Below are 17,790 nucleotides of genomic sequence, written 5' to 3'. Positions count from 1 at the left end.
TTTGAAGGCGCCAACCCTCCCAATAACCTGGAACAGTGTTGAAACAGAACAACATAAGAATAAACTATAAAAATCAGTTGAAAAAGGCTTTTCTCATCAGATGGGTACAAACAGAAATACATCTAACAAAAACACAGAGTGAACGTGGACGGCTACTTATGCATCACCACAACAAAGACACTGAGTACTGTAACAGGTCTGAGAGTATTCGCAGTTACTGACAGCTAGTTCAAAGCCAATAAAAACTAATTAAAAAAAATATGCATCTAAGACTAAAATTTTATGACTTCATATTATATTCCGTGTTTGATGATACTATAATTGTACCTACTATGTGCAAAATGAAATATGTAAATATTATTATTTGTTCATGTTTTTTTCATATTTTATAAGTTACATTGTTTAGTGACCTTTAATTAACTGCAACACACTATAAAAACAAATTAATCACTATCAAAACAATTCCCAATTGTCCCACATTTAAACTTCCCAATTGTCCCACAAAATTTCATTACTTTTTTACCTGTAATTTCAAAAAGTGGGACAATCGGGAAGACACCGATAAATCAGCTTATTTCCGAAACAATTGTTTTATTAAAAATTTGATGATTGTTGTCAGTAATGAAAGACGATCAAGTAAGTGAAAATGGACACCTAATTTGCAATGCCCCGCAAATCGTTATGAAACAACAAATGATTTATTTTCAAGAATCTTCATTTCTGATGCTTCAAATTTTTCACTCAATTTTTTTGTCAGAAAACTAAAATCAACGAAATTAAGAACCCACGAACATGTAACTTTTGCTCAAACCACTAAATTGATACCCACGAAGAAAAGTAATTTCACAGTATTTAAAAATTTTAAGAAAGGGTTACGAAATAAATATAGCAATGTTAACGATAGTTCAGAGACAAGACTCTTAACTAAAGTTTGCCCAACAAATTTGTATAGCAGATTTACCATAATAGTAGACTACAAATAGTGTATGACATCTTCAAGATAGTTGTCCGGGCTGTCCATATTTTGAATTTAAATCGGAATACAACTTTAAACTGATCAGATAATTTCAAAGCTGGGTATGTAATGCCTAAGGAACCTTCAATGTTTGGTATCAAAAAGTTGTCAAGTGGTATAATCAAGGTGCCCAAGGGGAAAAGTTCTGAATAACAAGATTGTCTGCTTTACTGACCATTGATTTTATGTTGAAAGTCTTAAAGGTAAAGGTTTTACTAAAAGCATTACAGAAACTTAACATTTTTAAAGATCTATGACAATGAGGTCAAGGTCAGATAAATCATGACAGACAGACATATACACCTTACAATTTTTTTATACACCAAATATAGTTGACCTTTTGAGTATACTAATTGAAAAACAGACCAAAACACAAAAACTTAACATTGACCAATGAACCATGAAAATGAGGTCAAGGTATGATTATACCTGCCAGGCAGATATGTGGACCTTACAATTATTCCATACACCAAATATAGCTGACCTGTTGCTTTTAGTATTTGAAAACAGACCAAAACACAAAAAACTTAACACTGACCATTGAACCATAAAAATGAGGTCAAGGTTAGATGATACCTGCCAGGCAGACATGTACACCTTACAATCATTCCATACACCAAATATAGTTGACCTACTGCTTATAGTACTTGAAAAACCAAAAAAACACAAAAACCTAACATTGACCAATGAACCATGAAAATGAGGTCAAGGTCAGATGATACCTGCCAAACAGACATATACACCTTACAATCATTCCATACACCAAATATAGTTGACCTATTGCTTATAGTACTTGAAAAACAGACAAAAACACAAAACTTAACATTGACCAATGAACCATGAAATGAGGTTGAGGTCAGGTGAACTCTGTCTGACAGACATGTAGACGTTGCAAGGAACCCATATACCAAATATAGATATCCTACACAGGCAAATTTTGTTCACGTGAATTTAATGTGAAATTAACGTGAATTTCACGTGAAAAAAATCACGTGAATTTCACGTTAATCGAGCTTATACGCGTAATTCACGTGAAATATTTCACGTTAAACTCACGTGATTTTCACGTGAAATACTGATTCACGTGAAATTCACGTGAAATTTTTCATGTGAAATTCACGTGAATTGAGCCTTCACGTGAACTTTTCACGTGAAATTAACATGAATCGAGCTTCTTTTTTTTAATAAAATTAAAGTGAATTCAGCCTCAATCACACTAATTTCACAGGATTTGAGCTTATTTATGTAAGTCAATTCTAATCTAATACAAATTCTGTTTTGATATATATATAAACATGAAAAATATTATTCTTGGTCTGGACCATGTGTTCATACTTCCATTCTGTTTTACTTTCTTTGTTTCCAAAATTTTTTGGTCTTAAACAAAGAAGGCAAGCAAATGCATCACAGGATATAAATTATATCCAGGGCACCTTAGTTCACTCCTAGAACTTTTTTGGTTGTGTTGAGTCTCAATCCTTTTTTGTAAATGATTTATGGACTGTGGTCATTTATAGAAGTTGATTGCACTGATGTATATTTCATTTGAGTTGATTTTTATTATGTTTGTATAAGTCATATTGTGTGGTCATCAGTTTTGACACAAACCAATCACATTATGGAAAAGACCTACTTGCAAAAGATGCCAATTCTCTTTAAGAAGGTTTTGAAGAAAAAAAACTAGTTCACCTCGCCACATATTCATGTACCTGCTTAAAGCCAGAAATCTTTTCAGTGGTTGTCAAAAATCTCAAAAAAAAAATATTCAGAGAATTTGGTGTTGATGGCTATTCTTGATTCATATTGTAATTTTTTTTATAGCCTCTGGTCAATTAAATAGATCATGGCATATCTTTTAGACACCTGTCTTTTGTTGAGGACTGCATGTTAGCACCTTAATGCCTTTCAGGTGTTTTTGTTGTTATATTGCTGGCTGATTGATGTATACCTCATGTCTCATTGTACTAATAAACTAAAATAGAAAGTTCTGTGAAATATAGCTGATATACAAATGTACCATATTGAAAGGCTCTCTGTAATTTACAACCATTTACTTCTTATTTCATATATGCAAAAATAGTTTTTTCTCATTTTAACACTGATCTTAAGGTTAAGGCAAAATGTTGACAAACAACAGGCATATACCATTAAAAGATCTCAAAGTTTGGCTGCACAATAAGCTAAAAATTCCTGTTATTTCATTTTTTTATATAAAATTCATTTTAAAACATGCATTTTCATTTTTTTACTGTAACTTGTATGTTGACACAATAATTTGAATTTGAATTGTATTATATTCTGAAAGTACTTGTGGTTGAAAAAATATACACAATTGTTAATTCCAGTTGGTTTACGTTTCTTGAAAACACCACTACTATGACTACATGTCTGTTAATAATGTTTAAGAGTCCTCTTCTGCATATAATTGCTATTTGTACCCAAGGATTCCTTCATACATTTGCACTTCTCCTCCTAAGATGTTGCTCCAATGATAAAATCCTGTAATGCATACTTAGCAATCAGACTCTTTGAATACTTCCTACAGTTCCTGTAATATAATAAAATCAGCATGTTTGTTTCTGTAGTCAAGCAAAAAAGATAACACCAATTTAATCTCCAATGATTTACCAAACTTATAATTAGGAGATAACTGTTTTGTATTTTAAGCTCAGACATGATCATTGGTGATTTGATGGTGATTTACCCAGTAAAACCCAGTAATTCCCACTGGGCTGGGCAATACTCATAAAACCCAGGTTTTTGCCAACCCTGTTTCAGGACATTTTGTAGCTCGCTATGCTGTATCAGTTTTGCTCATTGTTGAAAGCTGTACATATGATCATTTATAGTTGTCAATATTCAGTCATTTGGACTCTGGTGGATAGTTGTCTCATTGGCAATCATACCATGTCAAATTTTATAATAAATTACTTATGAAAACAAACCATATTCATGTATGTGTACTACACATTACCTGTATATATAAGTATACTTAGTGCCTATAGAAACACAACTCATCATTTTCAAGCCCCCTTCTTACATGTCTTAGCCCCATTTAAATTACAATACTAACACAGTATGTTTATGGCTCTATGCATTCTGGAAACATCTGGTTACCTGATACTTTTCCAGTTAAGAAATTTGTGATTAGCTTCCATAGGGGTATAAATCAAAACTCCAAATGCTCTGAAAATTGATAATCTAGCAGACTGTACATTTTTTAATTACCTCTGCAACAGAGGTGTGGCGGTTCATTATGGTTGAACTTTGCCATGTTAACAAGTTGTACCTCCAAAACTGTAGGAGGAGATAGCCAGACAAACAAAGTATCCTCATCCGGACAGACAGGGGTAAATTGATATTATTCCCCCTCGACTGTTGCTGGGCATAACTACATGTGCTGTAGCACGTGTAAGGGGACCAGAATTGTGTTTTTATTGGCACTCAGTATAAATTTATATAAAATAGATATCACAAGAGACGAGTAAACACGCTGAAATGTCTTGCATGTTTTACTATTCATGATATATTTTATGTTGATTGTTCTAAACATGCTAAAGATATAATTTTACTATAAGTATGATATATAAACTTAACATAACCAATGATCCATGAAAAAAATACTGTCAAGCAAATAATGCCAAGGTCAGAAAAACCAAGCCAGACAGACATGTGCACCTTACAATCATTGCCTACCCCAAATATAGCTGATCTGTTAATTGATTATAGCTTGTACAGTATACAACAAACACAGTGGCAAATCCAGAAATTTTCATAAGTGGGGGCCCACTGACTGCCTAAGAAGGGGCCCGCTCTGGTCAAGCTTCAGTGATTCCCTATATAATCAACCAAATTTTTCCCAGAACAGGGAAGGGGGGGGGGAGGCCCCCTGCCCCACTAAATCCGCCTCTGCAAACAGACCAAAATATGAAACTTATTATTGACTAATGAACTATGAATATCAGGTCATGGTAAGATGAACCCTGCCCAGACAGACATGTACACCATACAATCAGTTGCAGACAAGACAAAAATGGCCTAATTCATGATAGCAGTTATTGTTTAATCTTGGTCAAGCTATTTTGATAATTTTCCTCAAACTACAAGCATAACATATATACACATGGGAATATTAATATGAAATAAGAATTGAAATCTAAGGAAATCAAGAATATAAAATTCTATTCTCATAAATTTACATGGACTGAAAAGGGGTAAACAAATCTAACTACATGCCTATTCCATACATGTATATATAGCAGATTAACTTTTCCCTTGATCTGTTGATTGATAGTGTTTTTTTATTTTGTCAGTTTGCGTGGACTCCTTTTTAAATTTGCACAGGATTCGGCATTTTTGTTATACAATTTTGACAGCAAATACTGTAACAAATACATACCAGTTACATGTACTGTATCTATAGGGTCTCCACTACATGTATATCTAATCAAGTCATTCATTTCATCGAAACATATAACATGTATAACTTCACTTCCACTTACATCTGGGGAGCTAATTCTGAAAATTTAAATTCCAGTGATTATTATAAATATAAGACCTGAACCTGATCATGCTGATGAACTGTTTTCCAAATAAAAACATGGCAATACAACTGAAAATTCATTTAGATATATGTCAAATTCACACAGGCAATTGTTTTAAATAAATGTTGATAGTGTCCACATGAGGACACAGATGATGCCCCTGCTTGCATATCATATAGTTATAAAGGGACATAACTGAAGAACGGTAAAAGTGATGCTACCCAAATTTGAACTTGATCTGAGTTTTGTGGTAATAAGCATTGTATGCAAGTCTCATAACATTCGGTTGAGGCTAACTTAAGTAGAAAACAGAAACTAAAAATTCAGCAGTTTTTCTATTTGTAAACACGCATAACTCTAGAACGGTTGTGTATAAGTTTCATAACATTTGGTTGAGGCAAACTTAAGTTAGAGAACGGAAACTAAAACTTTTGCAATTTTTCCATTTCTAAAGGGCATAACTCTAGAACGGTTAAAGTGACGCCACCAAAATTCAAACTTGATCTGTGTTTTGTGGTAATAAGAATTGTGTATAATTTTCATAACATTTGGTTGAGGCAAACTTAAGTTAGAGAACGGAAACTAAAAATTTTGCAATTTTTCCATTTATAAAGGGGCATAACTCTAGAACAGTTAAAGTGACGCCACCAAAATTAATTCAAACTTGATCTGTGTTTTCTGGTAATAAGCATTGTGTATAAGTTTCAAAACATTTGGTTGAGGCAAACTCAAGTTAGAGAACGGAAACCAATTTTGGGACGTACGTACAGACGGACAAGGGTAAAACTTAATGCCCCCACCGTTACGGCAGGGGCATAAAAATATTCACCAAGAGAGAAAACAATTAATTTTTCTTTTAACCAATAAGTGAACATCACTAGCAAAATGACTAGTACTAAATTTCTAGATTGAACTGTTGCGCATTTTGTCAGGATCTTTAACAGCTGAGTAAACAGTATTGTTCTGTTCATTGTTGAAGGTCTTAAAGTGGCCTAAAACTGCTTACATCCCCTTCATTTTGACCGTGGCTGATCATGATAGTTTTCTTATTGGCAATCCTACCACATCTCCTTATTTTCAAATTACTAAAAATTATCAATCTGCAACAATTAAATTCTATTTATATACACAGCTACTTTTGCATAGGTACTATTTCTGTACCAAACATATGTAGTACTGGAAATCTACTTTTAATATTCAGTACTATTTTGTTACTTTAAAATTAGTTCAATATTTAGGAAACTTTATTTTACAGTAGCAGTGTACATGTACATTGTATATATATTGATTAAAGGTAATCTGATCATCACTATGAAGCAATGTTCAAAACACTCTGCCATTATCAGAAATCAAATTTATTTAAAGTCCAATGACAAAGTATATGTGCAAAACACTCAAAACTTTTTTTAAGTACCACAATCTGACAGAATTCATACATATACACAATCAGTGAGGTATAAAATGAAGGTAAAAAAGATATACTTTTTGTTGGATACTACATCATCATTATTAGTTAAATGAATGCAAGACATTGAGTACATGTAACTAGTACATAATATTTGAACTTAAAATAAAGGATAATCTGATTTTTATCAGTCTCTGATCAGAAATAAAGCCACACAACAGCGAAATATATGTATCAGAGATGCACATACAATCATTGAATATATGTTTAAGATTAATACTTAGCATTGGCTGTCAACGTACATTTTTTGGTACATGTAAAAATGGACTGTCTGATAGGCAAACTCCACATAGAGATTGGACACTACATGTAGGTTACTTCATTAATTCCAGTATCAGTCATTATCAATAGTCAACTCCTCTGCCCATACCTTGTAATACTGCTGAAAGGGAGAAAACAGTACATTTGTGGACGCAATACTATTCAAAGAGTTTTGCAAACAATTAGCTTATAATATACATGTATTTCTTGCTATATGTATTTATATTAAACTTAGAATTGTACTATCAAATATCAACTAGAGGCTCTCAAGAGCCTGTGTCACTCACCTGTATCCACTGTTGTTTTGAAAATCATAATTAATAGTATTAGATACCCTTTTAATGATTTTATTAAATTTGGTCCAGTAGTTTAAACTAAAAGCAGGTCATCCCATTGTAGTCTTACAACAGTAACTGAAGACCCCTTGTCATTATTAAATTAGTTTTCAAGTTGTAACCATTTGAAATTGATTGTTTACAATTTCCCCTTAGACTGTATGGGATTTGCTCATTGTTGAAGGATGAACTGTGACCTGTAGTTTATGTTAACTTCTACATGTATGTCATTTAATCTTGGGTGAAGGGAAATTATACCATATCTTCTTTTATCTATATATTAGTTCAGGTGTATGAACATATACAAATGATGTACAATGTATATTATTCAAGACTTAAATGTTTTGAAACCAGAAAATCCTTCTTTTTTTTTGGCCCCAAATTATTAAATGGTTTACATGGTTTAGTCTGTTACCCCAAAAATTAATCCAAACCTTCTTTTGAGGTATGGAACCTACAAATGACCTATTAAGTAGTACAATTTTATAGTTATCCTACACTTATACACAATTTATTGCCATGAAACATGAAAAATGCTTGTTTTGGACCATAATTCCTACATTTGTCCTAAACAGTTTCTGCTATAAAAAAAAATCATCTGATCATGAACTGAAACAAAATTTGAACTTGATATGCAACTTGTCATGGTAAAACTACATGTATACAATAATCATGAAAATTATCAGATCAATATCTTCAAGCATATATAACAATAAAATGCTCTGCTGGGCGCAGCTTGATACGACCGCAGAGGTCGAACCCTGAACAGTTGGAGCAAGTATGGACACAACATTCAAGCTTGATACAGCTTTGGATTGTGATTAAATATTTGACACAGCATAGGTTCTGACACAGAATGAATGTGGTCAAAGAACTTAAAGATTCAGCATATCAAAGAACCCCAAGAATTCAATTTTTGTTAAAATCAAACTAAGTTTCATTTTGGACCCTTTGGACCCTAATGTAGACTAATTTGAACAAGAGGCTGTCAGAGAGACAGCAAACCGGATTTTCCTGCAGAGGTCGAACACTGAACAGTTGAGCAAGTATGGACACTACATTTAAACTTAAAACAGCTCTGAATTTGGATTGTGATTGAATATTTGACACATCATAGGTTTGTGACACAAAATGAATGTAGTCAAAGAACTATTATATTTGAAATTGGATATTTAAATACCTATTATGGTCCAATATCCAAAATCTAAGTACATATTAGAATCAGCATATCAAAGAACCCCAAGAATTCAATTTTTGATGAAATCAGACAAAAGTTTAATCTAGGACCCTTTGGACCCTGATTTGGACCAACTTGAAAACTGGGCCTAAAAATCTAATATCTAAATAGAGTTTAAATTCAGCATTTGAAAGAACCCTATATATATATTTAACTTATGTTGAAATGAAACACAGGTTAATTTTATCCATAATATTTTCTGTGCAAATGGAAATAACTCAAACTGGATAAATAGTTCTCTAAAATAAGATATGATGCATTTTTTCAAATTATAATCAATAATATAATAACAACAACCAGTGATGACTAATTAATATAAGTTCTCTAAAATTAGAGATGATTTAACACTCAAACATTGTTAGAATCAGCATATCAAAGAACCAAAGAATTCAATTTTTGATGAAATTAAACAAAAGTTTAATTTAGGACCCTTTGGACCTCAATGTGGTATTATCTTATTAATAATGAAAAGCTCGACCGTTTACAAGTTCTTAAACAGGAGGGGGGTGGGGGTGACCCAAAGGGACTCGCCTTATACCCCATGGATATCATTTGATTTGTTTTATTGTCCCATACAAGAATATATATGGTTTCGGAGATCTTGACCCTTTACAAGTTTTCAAAAAGAAGGGGGTGGGGGTGACCCCAGGGGACTCGCTTAAAATTTTGAGGCAATTACCCCCAAAATCAATCCCAGCATTCCCTTTGTGATATGGAACCTTGTGGTACAATGTCAGAGAGATCCATACACTAACACACAAGTTATTGTCTGGAAGTTACAAAAATGCTTATTTTTGGCCCCTAATTCCTTAACTGTTGGTACCATAACCCCCAAAATCAATCCCAACCTTCCTTTTGTGGTATCAAACCTTATGGTAAAATTTCATAGAGATCCATTCACTTGAACTAAAGTTATTGTGCGAAAACCAATGTGTCTTCGGACGAAGACGACGACGCCAACTTCATACCAATATACGACCGCAAAATTTTTTAATTTTTTGCGGTAGTATAAAAATGAAAGTGAAAAACTGATTGTTTGAGTGAATGTAGCTCTGCAAAATTAAAACAACTTAAGTTATTTTTTCTGAACAGAATATATATTGAACTTGATCTGTGAACTTGTCATAATGTATACATATCTAAATATTATTGTTTATAATAATATTGTTTGTTTGCTATATGCCCTTCTGGGGCCCTAATTTGGTGAATAAAAATATTCTATTCTATTCTATATATAAGGGCGAGGGTTTGGATTCCCCTAACATGTTTAACCCCGCCACATTCTGTATATATGTGCCGGTACCAAGTCAGGAGCCTGTAATATTAATTCAGTGGTTGTCCTTTGTTGCTTTGTTACATATATATTTGTTTTTAGCGTTCATTTTTTATACATTAATTATGCCATTAGTTTTCTTGTTTGAATGTTTTACATTTGTGATTTTGGGGCCTTTTATAGCTGGGTTTGTGGTATGGGCTTTGCTCATTGTTGAAGGCCATACACAACTATTATCAGCACCCGCTTTGCGCATGCGTCAAATTTGACCACAATCGATATCGATAAATTTACTATAGATTGTTAAAGGAAATCTTAAATTTTGATTAGCTGTCTGTAAATATCATTAAATTTCTTTTTCATTGGCATCAATTTTGAAAGTTCAATTTATAAGCTTTCTACAGATCTAATTTGTATTTTGATAAGGATTGCAAAAGTTAGGGCCTTTTTCAATTAAAGAACACCGGGTGCACGACCTATTACATTGTACTTCATACAATACGAAACCAAAAATGTGTGCACATGGGTTTTCTTTAATGAATTGACATAAAATCTTTATTAGAAACAGCTTCATTCGCATGTATATTTATTCTCTGGTTTTAAATCTATCCAACGATATAAATTTCATATTTTACAATTTTTTTTGAATCAGGGCCTTTTTTATTCAAAAATCGAGATGCGATCATTTTTTGAAGTTGACCAGAAATAATCTAAGTCAAACCAGGTAAATATAATATTCATGGATAAATAGTTAACACATGACAATGTGATAACTTCTGTTATTCTCAGTAGACATGAGTTGTTTGTGTTTTTTTTTCTTTGACGGTTTAACAATGTTTAATAGCCTCTTTCTTTTCAAGTTTACTTTATAAATTGTAAATTTCAATGCACAAAAGTTTCAAATGAGAAAAAAAAAATATTCTCCAAGATAAACCAATTGCCAAAGTCTTAAAAGAATAAGACAAGGGCAGCATATGTGCCAGTGTGGACTATATACGAAAATATTTGTATGTAGTAATGCTAATTTAAAGATTACAAAACGACAATCGCTTAAAATTGAAATAAATTGAACTAAAATATTTTAACAGTTTAAGGAAGATGGGGTGTCTAAATTATAATCCATAGAATTTTTTAATAATTTGCCAAAATGTAGTTTATATCATGCTTTTTAAAAAAAAATAATAAAAAGAATGGGACACGGGGCTTATTTTCACGCTACAGGTTGTGCAAAATTGACAGATTTTGTAATGATTATGCATGGAAAACCCAATTTTCTGCCATAAAACGAAAACTACACCATAGAATTTTGAGATAAAATATATGTGAAGATAGCTCTAATAGTATGCTTTCAGATAAGAAAAAGAAAAAATGGGGTCATGGGACCCGTTTTCTTGCTACATAATAAAATAGGTAAATTCCTAACACATTCTATTGTAAAAGTAACTTTATCTGAATTATCTGCCCTTACATTTGAGTTGCCTCCCCTTATATGGCAAAGTTGGAAAAAATAGAATCCAACAAAAGTATTCTGTTTTTTTGTAAAATACAACCATAAATATGATAAAATAGGTCATTTTCTATATTGAAATGAAAATTCTTACACATGAATTACCTACTACTCTCAAAATTTGCACCTTTTATTAAAGATCTAGACCGATTGTTTTCTGGTATTTCAAAATTCAAGATGGAGGAAGACACCCTATCTACCTTAAGAAACAAAATTTTAGATACATACATGTACATGTGAATTTACTAGTCTATTGCTTGTTTGATGCACATTCTCCTTTTATACACTTAACTTTTAGAAAAATAAATCGCATTGAACAAAATAAATATTATTTTTAATTTGTCTCCGTCCTTTCAAAAGATTCTATCATGAAAAAAATTTTACTTTTGCAATTGAACATTTATGTAAAATATTTATTAAAAAGGAAACTTATTTTAATTATTTTTCTGTTAATGTAAAGTTTACGGAGAGCTGTCTCATTGGCACTCATACCACATCTTCTTACATTTACAAAATTTATAAAAAAAAAAAATGTATATTGTACATTTTTTGTACATGTATTTTCAGAATTTGAAATTTTTAATTTATCAAATGAATAAGATAATTGGAATCGTTAAAATTCAGAATTATACTTGAAAACAGATGCCTGTGACCCCTGTTGTTTCGATTAGGATGTTTTCTAAAGATATCCGTGTGAAGTTCACAAATTTCAACATGTATTTGGTCACCTGGTGAGAATTTCAGATAAAATTGTCAAGTTCAAATCTGTGGTTAAAACTTTCCTTTACATATCAGTTATATTATTATCTGGGCAGGGTACTCCCCCCCCCCTTTTTTTATATTATACTCTGAACATTATTGTATACACTTTTTCTGTGGGACTTTCTTTATGTAAAACAAGATAAAAATCTACGTTGTCTCATATTCGGATTTACGTCGAAAGAAAGGTTTAAGATATATCAAAATCGAACAACATCGTGTGAACATTTCTATTGATGACTATAGTGAATCATTTTTCGATTATGTATTTTGTTATTACATGAATTACATCTATCCATATTTTGATTGTCAACTCATTGCATACTTCTCTAAAAATGATGTTACTGAAATCAAGAGTATTATATCTAATATAATATAACCTCACAATTACAACCCTCTTGCTTTTGAAATTGTTAAAGAACAATTTTAATTTTATGTAAGTGCTTTTATAAACTATAACAAGCCAACGATTTAATGATAGATATATATACATGTATATATGTTTGGTTATCATAATCTCGTATTTGTCCTTTTAGACTTTTTATTTTGTATGTTCGATATTCGGTAAAATCGAATTTTATCTTTTGGAAATAAATTCAGTTTATACAACTCGTATTCATGCGGAACCTAGCATGCTACAATGTCATATGGTTATAATATTGTTTACTTAGTGTTGTCAAATTATTAACGAGTGTCAACATTGTCTTTACAAACTCAGCATGTTGTCTTGATAAGATATCACACACAGAAAAGACTGATCAGACGGATAAGAAATTAAAATCATGCGCGATACATATGTAACTTGTACTGGCTTACACTGAGGATAATAGTTGGCCATGCTGTACAGTGACCTGTAGCATTCTCATTGGCAATCATTCCACATCTTCTTTTTTATACTGTATCGTTTTGTTGTCATTATTGATTTATACCATTTGTAGTTTTCTGTAATCTAAATATGCTGGAATAAAAAAAATTGACACAATTCAAGTCAATTGTGTTGCTTCTGATATGACGTTAAATCTAATGTCAAAGTGAGGTACAGCCACGTGACCAGTATTAGAGTGTACATTTTGTACAACAGATTAGGTACATTGTATTTGATCTGGCTTTCAGTTACTGCTAGCAAGTCCGGAAACTTGTCAGTGATTGTCTTGTGTCATGTATGTGATAACTGCAAGTCAGCCAAGTGTTTGTTATCTATATAACTTTTGAGTTAATCATAGATAAGATAGTAATACGTATGATTTGAATCATACACAAATAAAAAAAGAAGTGACAAATTTATACTGTATAAGACTCAGTCAGAATTTGACATATCCATCTCCATTATTCATAAATATTTTTTAATCTGCCATTATCTGGGAAGTTGCGACATATAAAGAATTCGATATGAGAAACTAAATCATAAATGCGTCTTAAAAGATTTAAGTATCCATATGAACATTGAAAATTTATAAGCAGGTAATGAACTAATAAGTTGGTAGTTTAACTTTAGTTTGTTCAAATTGTTAAAAAAAATCGATAGCTTAAGACCCCTTGACTTCGTGAATAACAGAATGCAAGCTACGTTACTGTATACAAACAATAAAATAACTTACAATTCAACTGGAATTTGAAATTAGATGCGTTAGGTCCTATGGGGCGAACGTGTATAAAAATTATTTGGGAGCGAACGAAAACGATACCAAAATCGAAGATGAAAACCATTCTCATTCAGTCATTGCAGATTTCTGTTTATTCCTGCACTATTAAATCATTTGTTTGAGTTACCTGTAGTACATCCTCGAGTATTCATTGATTCATAGCTCCTTGGTATTGTTTGTCTTGTTAAATTAACTGAAACAAGTACTGTTGTTGACAATCGGCTGACGGCGTTCTTCTCTTTAAGACGCGTCAAAATTTGTATCTTTCAAGCGTTTTAAAAAAACCCGACTCCGGACGAGAGATTCACGGATATTGTCCTGATCTGATGTTCAAAGTATTTCTCCATGTGAAAAGTGAAAAATAGGTACCTGCTAGTTCCCCCATTCCTACTATACAAATCCTTGGAACATATAACAAATTATTTTGTTAATAAGCATCCTTTACATAGGAGCACCTCCACATGGAGCTGTTAGTTAATTAAACCCTCACAACTATTTAATATATATATTTATAAAATCTGGGACTATTATACTAACTTAGTATAATAGTCCCAGATAAAATATAATAAATATAATTTCAATTATGACTGTGATTTCATTGTGTAAAAGAATATATATATATATCTATACAAAAGTAAAATGTTTAACCTTAATTCAATGAGCAAGCCTTGTCTAATTGGCAATCATTTACCACACATTTATTAAAGCTTAAAGAATGTAAGTTTTTTTTAATAATAAAGTGTAAATGTAACCAAGGAATTGTATATTTAAATATACAATTCCTTGATGTAACCATTCATTTTTTCTGAATAAAAACATTAATCTAAGAATACAGGGACGTAAAATTGTTTTGTAATTTTAAAATGTGTCCCAGTGCAACAATTGATCATGCAATCTTTCAATTTCAAAGATTATAAACAAAATTTGCTTCTTGTATAGATGTCATGTTATAAAAAGCAATACAAAAAATTTTATACTGCACTTTCAATATACTTAAAAAATTGATAAACATTCAAATTTACATTTATTGACAAAATTTAGTACATATAAAATTCTTTTCTGTATTCTTACTAGTTTTTATTCATATATGTCCTAATGTTAAACTTATGTGCGATTCAATGCTCACAAATTTTCTTGACTTATAAGTTTGAGGAAAAGTTTTATGCACAGTAAAAAAGGGATATAACTCATGTTTGGAAGTTAATGATATATATATATGATATATATTATCCTTTTTTTCTTTGCAATAATGGGAAGTAAAGAATCTATTACAGTAACAGTAATCTATTTCATAAGTTGGAGTTACCTCCCACATTTTTTAAAAGTATAAAAGTAAAGAAGACATAAGATGTGTGAAAGTAATTAAATTTACTACTTAATAATTATAGAAATATTACTAGTAAATCAAATTAGTCCATCAATATAATATAGGCATCTAGGAATTTGAAATAAGAGATACACATGTATACAAAATTCCATCCTAATGACTCTACTAGAGATAAATATAAACAGTGATAGAAAATATAATTCAAAACCAACATGTTTTTGTAGTTGCATCTAACCCACTATCAAGGGAGATAATTCATGCTTAACAAAAAGATAAATATTTATCATTTACAATGATTGTATGTCCAAATGTGTAAATCTTGAGAGACAAAGAATAACAGTTTTTAAAATGATTCAATTTTGCAAAAAGAAAATTGGAATGAATAATAGCAAAATTCAGGTGAATTTGTTTCTCATGTTACAAAAATTTAACTCAATAAAGTTAAATTTCTCTTATGAATTCATGGTTTAATTCAGATAAAATGAAACATAACATTTTCACATGAGTTTTGATTCATGTTAATTTGTTCACGTGAATTTAACGTGAAATTTTTCATGTGAATATATCATGAAATATTCACATGAATTTAACGTGAAATATTCACGTGAATTTCACGTGAAATACTCACGTGAAATACTCACATGAATTTCACGTGAAATATTCACGTGAATTTCACGTGAAAATAGAATTTTTCAAATTAAATTAAGATTTCCATGGAATATATGATACATATAATACAAGATATTAGAGGTTGACAAAATGTTTGATTTTCGGTTATTTTTTTTTAACTTAGACACCATTTATATTTTTTCACGTGAAATTCACATAAAATGTTTTACGTGAAATTCACGTGAAATTCACGTGAGCAAAATTTGGCTGTGTATTACTCATAATAAGTGAGAAATTCACATGAAAAAAAGTCAAATTTTTGTCAAGCAGTTACTGAACCATGAAAATGAGTTGAAGGACAATGGACATATGATTGACGGAAACTTGGTAACATAAGGTATCCAGGTCTTCTACCTTCTGAGATATAAAGCTTTATACAAATAGTTTATTTCCTGCAACGAAAGGTGACACAAAAATCTCAGATTTTTCTATTTCTTATTTTCAAGGTACTGTACAGACGGCCACTTTTACAATATTTACCGTAGTAATTTGCTTTCAAGTTTTTCAGTGGTATCTGTGATCCAAAGTTAATCATCCTAGCTAGTATTATTGGCACTGAATAATTACTGCCATCTAACTGGTCATTTTGGTAGTCTGCTTCTGCTTCACGTTTTCTTTTGTGAGTAATCAACTGAAAAGGATGTACTTCAAGTATTATTGGTGGCGTACAATATTTTGTGGATTTGAGGGTATAGGCGAACCACAAATTAAACAGTTCAACAGAATGAAAAGAAATGATCTTTTTTTCTTTTTATAATTCATTAATTTAAAAATCCTTTTTAATGTATTATTTGTAGTTCTAATAAAACAAATTGATTGGATGACATCTGCTGTCAATTCTAAGATTGACATATGGAGTCATTAGTAAAATTAGTGCAATTGCACTTGACGTTTCTGGATATTTGGAATGTTAGATTTTGAACATTTTAAAAGTGTTGCATTAGATTAAAAATAACAGCATTGTATTTGAAGATTTGAATATTTGATTTGACTGTGATAAATCTTCAAATCGAGTACTGTTATTTCCCAATAATAAACATATACCCCACATTGATGACAGAACATATTTCTTACACATCCATAAGGAATTACCTGACTTTTTTTTTCATATTCTTACCCAATCTTCAGGCTTTATAGGACATACATACAGAGGAAGACATTTGATTTTGAGAGTATTTTCAATATACTAGTGATCACTTATGGTGCTCTTTTTCATTAGTTATTCAACAAAGAGTTGAGAACAATCAAACCATTTATTGTTAGATAAAAAAACAAATAAATTTGGAAGGGGTCCTGCAGAACCCCGTGTCTTGCCTGCGATTGTTGCTGTCAGTGTAAAAGTGTAATGTTGACTTAAAAAGTGAATCAGTAAAATACAACATTTCTATTGAAAAAGATGAAACTTTTTATGTCAAAAAATTTTAATCCCAGACTGTCTGTAAATGTTAACTGTAAAAAACAAAGTCCATCTTTCAGAAAAATACTGAAAATGAAAATAAAATATATTTTCAAAAGTTTGCTTCAAACATTATCTCCTAATCATAAAAAAGCCTCTGCCAAAGTTTTATAAAATTATTAAAGGTTTGACAAAGTAAATGATGTGTAACAAACATTAACCCCAGACTGTATCTACTTGTTAGCTGTAAAAAATAAACTGTTATCACAGAGATATGTCTCGCTTTTTTGTAATTTCAATAATGCAAATGTTGAAATTAAAATAGCAACACTTTGACATGTAAGTTTTGCAAATAATCA

The 17,790-nt window shown here is 31.1% G+C and overlaps 1 protein-coding gene and 1 long non-coding RNA gene across 2 annotated transcripts in view; both read right to left on the bottom strand.

The window, feature by feature from the left end:
* The window catches only part of LOC127704307 (DNA helicase MCM8-like), a 98,512-nt gene that overhangs the window by 57,452 nt on the left and 23,270 nt on the right, over positions 1–17,790 (bottom strand). Inside the window, exon 7 of the mRNA XM_052208317.1 lies at positions 16,516–16,666. Coding sequence (XP_052064277.1) covers positions 16,516–16,666 — 151 coding nt within the window. The remainder of the gene's footprint in view (positions 1–16,515; positions 16,667–17,790) is intronic.
* On the bottom strand, positions 3,206–14,295 carry LOC127704308 (uncharacterized). The gene is made up of 4 exons (XR_007983210.1): positions 14,167–14,295; positions 7,267–7,406; positions 5,415–5,533; positions 3,206–3,563 (listed from the first exon to the last, which is right to left on the bottom strand). It is a non-coding gene; the product is annotated as an uncharacterized LOC127704308 (long non-coding RNA).

This window comes from Mytilus californianus, unplaced genomic scaffold, assembly GCF_021869535.1.
Source record: "Mytilus californianus isolate M0D057914Y unplaced genomic scaffold, xbMytCali1.0.p SCAF_6, whole genome shotgun sequence".
Classification (NCBI taxonomy): Eukaryota; Metazoa; Mollusca; class Bivalvia; order Mytilida; family Mytilidae; genus Mytilus; species Mytilus californianus.
The sequence above is the reverse complement of the archived record's forward strand: the minus strand, read 5'-3'. Positions and strand labels throughout refer to the sequence as shown.